We start from the raw sequence: 4,408 nt of genomic DNA on the forward strand, positions 1-4,408 counted from the left end.
AACCCTTGATCTTACTTAAATGATCTAGTGTCTCAACCTACTAAACCAATTGATTGTGAGTTTAAAGATATAAAAAATAAATACAATTATAATAATTTTAATTGTAATTCATTATTTATAATAATTAATTTTGATTGTGATTATTATTCAAGCTAAATAAAAACGAAAGGAGAAAGGTTGAAACCGTAAATTCGGAGTGGGCACTTTAGTAAAATCGTGGTTTTGTGAAGAAGTGTTGGTTACGCCGCGTGTTTCTGTCGCATCGTAAACGTTCAACTCCCCACTTCCAGATTTGCATAGGCCTAAACAGTATATATGAAAAAGACAGCCCAAACGTGACTTCGATTCATTTACAGAAACTCCTCGGCCTCTCCTCACCTAACCCAACTGCCCTTTCTCTTGTAATAATCGAACTTCCCTTTCCGTCTCTTTCGTCGTCGTCGTCGTCGCCGCCGCACCGCCATGGCTTGTGTTAGCTTCGCTAAGCTCAACGTGCCGTCGTCCACTTGGATTGGAGGCCAGCAGTCTCCCTCTCTGCGATCCGTCTCGTCAACACGGCTCGCCACTCGCAGAGTCTCACTCCCGATCCGTGCCGGCGCTTACACCGACGAACTCATCAAAACCGCCGTTAGTGTTTTTATTAATCTATGTTTTGCTTTCCTTTTCAATTCTTCAAAGATTTCATGTGACGTTTAATTAGATTTGATTTTGGGCTAAAGATAGATCGATTTACATGAAACGAATGAGATCAACTTATATACAATTAGTTTTTTTCTTTAATCTGAAAATCGGAATTTAGTTTTTACTTGTAAATTGATTGCCGTTTGACATTATAGGATTTGATTTTTTCATTGATGCTTGATGGAGACATGGATTTGAATAACCGGCTGCAACATAAATGTTATTATTTTACCTAGATTAATCATACTAATATTTGTTACATTTGCAACTGCAATAAAGGCCGTTGACCGATTGGTGATTTTAATTAAAATTCATGAACGGAGAACTATGTGATAAATTTAGTGAGCTGGCCAGCTTGGTGGAGAATACTGATATTTTTGTTATTTGTTTATATCGTGTAGAAAACTATTGCATCACCTGGCCGTGGAATCCTGGCGATCGACGAATCGAATGCAACATGTGGAAAGAGATTATCTTCTATTGCCTTAGACAATACTGAACCCAACCGCCAGGCTTACAGACAGCTTCTGCTCACAACTCCTGGCCTTGGAGAATATATTTCTGGTGCCATTCTTTTTGAAGAAACACTTTACCAGTCAACAGCAGATGGGAAGAAGTTTGTGGATGTCTTGCATGAACAAAAAATTGTGCCCGGCATCAAAGTAGATAAGGTAACACTGCTGAATTCCCACATGCAGCGCCTTGAGAATTCTTGCTGGTGGTGCTCGTTAATTCAATCTTTTACATTACCGTGTTTTAGGGTTTGGTTCCTCTACCTGGATCAAACAACGAATCTTGGTGTCAAGGCTTGGATGGATTGTCATCAAGGTCGGCTGAGTACTACAAACAAGGTGCTCGGTTTGCCAAGTGGTAAGTCTATTTTACCTAGTTAACTTGTGCCTTGTAAAGTTCAAATGAAAGTTCTGGTTGGTTTATATATACGTAGATATATATACACACGTGTATTCATATATTTACTCATACACACGTATTGTTATTCTCATTCATGAAATGGGGTATTATTGAAATACTCAGGAGAACAGTCGTTAGCATTCCTTGTGGTCCTTCTGCTGTAGCTGTTAAGGAAGCTGCCTGGGGACTTGCCCGTTATGCTGCCATTTCTCAGGTATTGTCAATTTATATCAGTTTCTTAGAACTCCCTAAAAAAATGCAATGCTTATTGTTTCTCCACTCAAAATGGAAGTAATTGGAATTCTGTGATTGGAAATTAGATAATTTCCAACTGTCTTCTTTATGTTCGCTTGGGTAGCTTAATTGGTACTTGTTCTTATTTTATGTTTTAGGTGATTTTTATATTGAGCTCAATTGTATGTTAATGTGAATTAATTATCCAGGACAATGGACTTGTGCCAATCGTGGAACCCGAGATTCTTCTTGATGGTGACCACCCTATTGAAAGGACCCTTGAAGTAGCTGAGAAAGTCTGGGCAGAAGTATTTTACTACCTGGCTGAGAACAATGTTATATTTGAAGGCATCTTACTCAAGCCCAGCATGGTAACCCCGGGAGCTGAACACAAAGAGAAGGCTTCTCCCGAGACTATTGCAAAATATACACTCACTATGCTGAAGAGAAGAGTTCCACCAGCCGTTCCGGGAATCATGGTACCTAAAAATGCGTGTTCACATCAACACCTTTAGTTTTAGAAGTTTCATCGTGCAAGCTCTTACATCTTGATTCTTAAAGCATGTTTTATCTATTCCTCTGTTTAGTGATATACACCTTTGATCTATTTGGAGAAGCTGTGATTAATGAAAAGGTTTATGCATTTGTTTATGTTGCAGTTTTTGTCTGGAGGACAGTCTGAGGTGGAAGCCACCTTGAACTTGCATGCAATGAACCAAAGCCCGAACCCGTGGCACGTTTCATTCTCATATGCTCGTGCATTGCAGAACACCGTGCTTAAGATATGGGAGGGACGTCCTGAGAACGTCGAAGCTGCTCAGAAAGCTCTTTTGGTGCGTGCAAAGGCAAATTCTCTGGCTCAGCTCGGAAAATACTCAGCTGAGGGTGAAAGTGAAGAAGCCAAGAAAGGAATGTTCGTTAAGGGCTATACCTATTAAGACGACTTCAAGTTTCACTTCTCACACTCTTGGTTGGCTATGCATGGCACTTTGCGAGAGGAGTACTTGTTTTTAGATAAGTTTTTACATTTTATCTCCACGCCTCCTGAAAGTAGAGGTTGAATAAATTTGCATGGGAAAGTAGAGAAACCACATGCCTTGAATCACTTCCCTTGGTAATATCTAAGGTAAGGCTTGTTTATTGGGTTTGTCAATTTTAGACTGAATTCCATTTTAAGTTTAGATTGTTTGTATCATCTTGAATTATGGTCAGGTTTAGGCTTTTGAATTTCGTTTCGTCCATGTTATCCTGAATCATTTTGTATCGAGCACATGTTAGTTTAATTTTTTTGTTTTTCATTCAGAGTGATTTGAGGTTTAATTTAATTTAAAAACTAAATATATATTATATAAATAATAGCAAGTCCCCACTATTTTTTTTAAACAAAAACACATTAAAGTTTTTGGCAAATGCTGACCGTTCTGCAGATTTAAATAAAACAAAAACCGCCGAAGCTATTCCCGGGGAAAGCTAAATTTGCCTATGGAGAACTGTGTAGTGAGTAGTGAGACCTTGAAGCTAAGGAAAAATGAAGAAGGCCACTGTTGATTCACAGAACTCGGCAGTATAATAATTAACGTTTATAATAATAGTTGAAGAATATTTAAAAAAAAAAATAAACTTTAGGGTTCGAAAGAGAATTTAAAATATTGTTATATCTAATTTAGAATAATAAATTATTAAATTCAAATTTGGTTTTGGCTGCTGTGGGTTGGTATTAGAGTCTAAACTGTGTTTCTTGTGCTATATCCCACAGCATGGGAAACCTCTATTTATGCGATATCATGGTTGTTGCTCTTTTGCCAATGGGACCCAATTCACACCTAAATATACAATTGAGCCATCCTCAGAAATCATTGACCTTTGATCGATTCACTGAAAATATATCATTACAGTTCACAGATGTGAACTATCCCTTTGTGGTTGTCCTTAGCCCAGGCTGTTGGTCTGCTTTCATACGGGGTTTTTGACGATGCCACCATTGATTCCACAACATTTACATGGTTTTGATTGATTCGAGGCCCGATAAAATAAAATGTTTGGTTTAAAGGATCAAATTGAATGTAAATTTAAAGACACGTGATTGAAACGTGTTGCGGGTAAGGTTATTCTAACTAGGGATGGTAAACGGGTACAGTTTCGTGGATTCCACACCGCATCCGCTCCAATTGGAGCGGGGATGGGTATAATTTTAGCGGGTAGTGGGCGGGTGTGGATTTATAAAATAGTACCCGTCGTGGGTGGTGGGCGGGTAATGGGTTTGAGACATTACCCTCCCCGCATCCGCCCCGCATCCACCCGCCCCGTATCCGCCCGCCCCACATCCGCCCACCCAGTTAAATATCTATTAAATTTTGGACCATTATGAATTTAGGTGTAATTTTAGAGACTAATTTATAAATTTTAATATTGCATAATATATAATATATAATTTATCCAAATATTAAGGATATTTAGTCTTTAATCTGGTCTTTAATTAGGGAAATATTCGACTCTTTGATTAAACCCATAATCCCACTAACCACGTCACTTTCCATGTTCTTTAGCCCATATTACCCATCCAAACACAAAATTAGTCGTA

General features: G+C 38.4%; 1 protein-coding gene across 1 annotated transcript; it reads left to right on the forward strand.

Annotated features, from left to right (window-relative positions):
• Positions 1-340: 340 nt before the first annotated feature.
• On the forward strand, positions 341-3,066 carry LOC120142051 (fructose-bisphosphate aldolase 3, chloroplastic-like). The gene is made up of 6 exons (XM_039156812.1): positions 341-627; positions 1,083-1,352; positions 1,442-1,551; positions 1,717-1,807; positions 2,037-2,306; positions 2,487-3,066. Exons 1-6 carry the CDS (start codon positions 463-465, stop codon positions 2,763-2,765), a joined length of 1,185 nt encoding a protein of 394 aa, XP_039012743.1. The 5' UTR covers positions 341-462; the 3' UTR covers positions 2,766-3,066.
• Positions 3,067-4,408: the final 1,342 nt, after the last annotated feature.

Source organism: Hibiscus syriacus, unplaced genomic scaffold (assembly GCF_006381635.1).
Source record: "Hibiscus syriacus cultivar Baekdansim isolate YM2019G1 unplaced genomic scaffold, ASM638163v2 tig00002237_pilon, whole genome shotgun sequence".
Lineage (NCBI taxonomy): Eukaryota > Viridiplantae > Streptophyta > Magnoliopsida > Malvales > Malvaceae > Hibiscus > Hibiscus syriacus.

Coding starts and splice junctions, on each gene's coding strand:
- LOC120142051 (XM_039156812.1), top strand. CDS start 463: ATGGCTTGTGTTAGCTTCGCTAAGCTCAACGTGCCGTCGTCCACTTGG. Junction 1,353..1,441: donor CCGGCATCAAAGTAGATAAG/GTAACACTGCTG, acceptor ACCGTGTTTTAG/GGTTTGGTTCCTCTACCTGG. Junction 1,552..1,716: donor GGTGCTCGGTTTGCCAAGTG/GTAAGTCTATTT, acceptor TGAAATACTCAG/GAGAACAGTCGTTAGCATTC.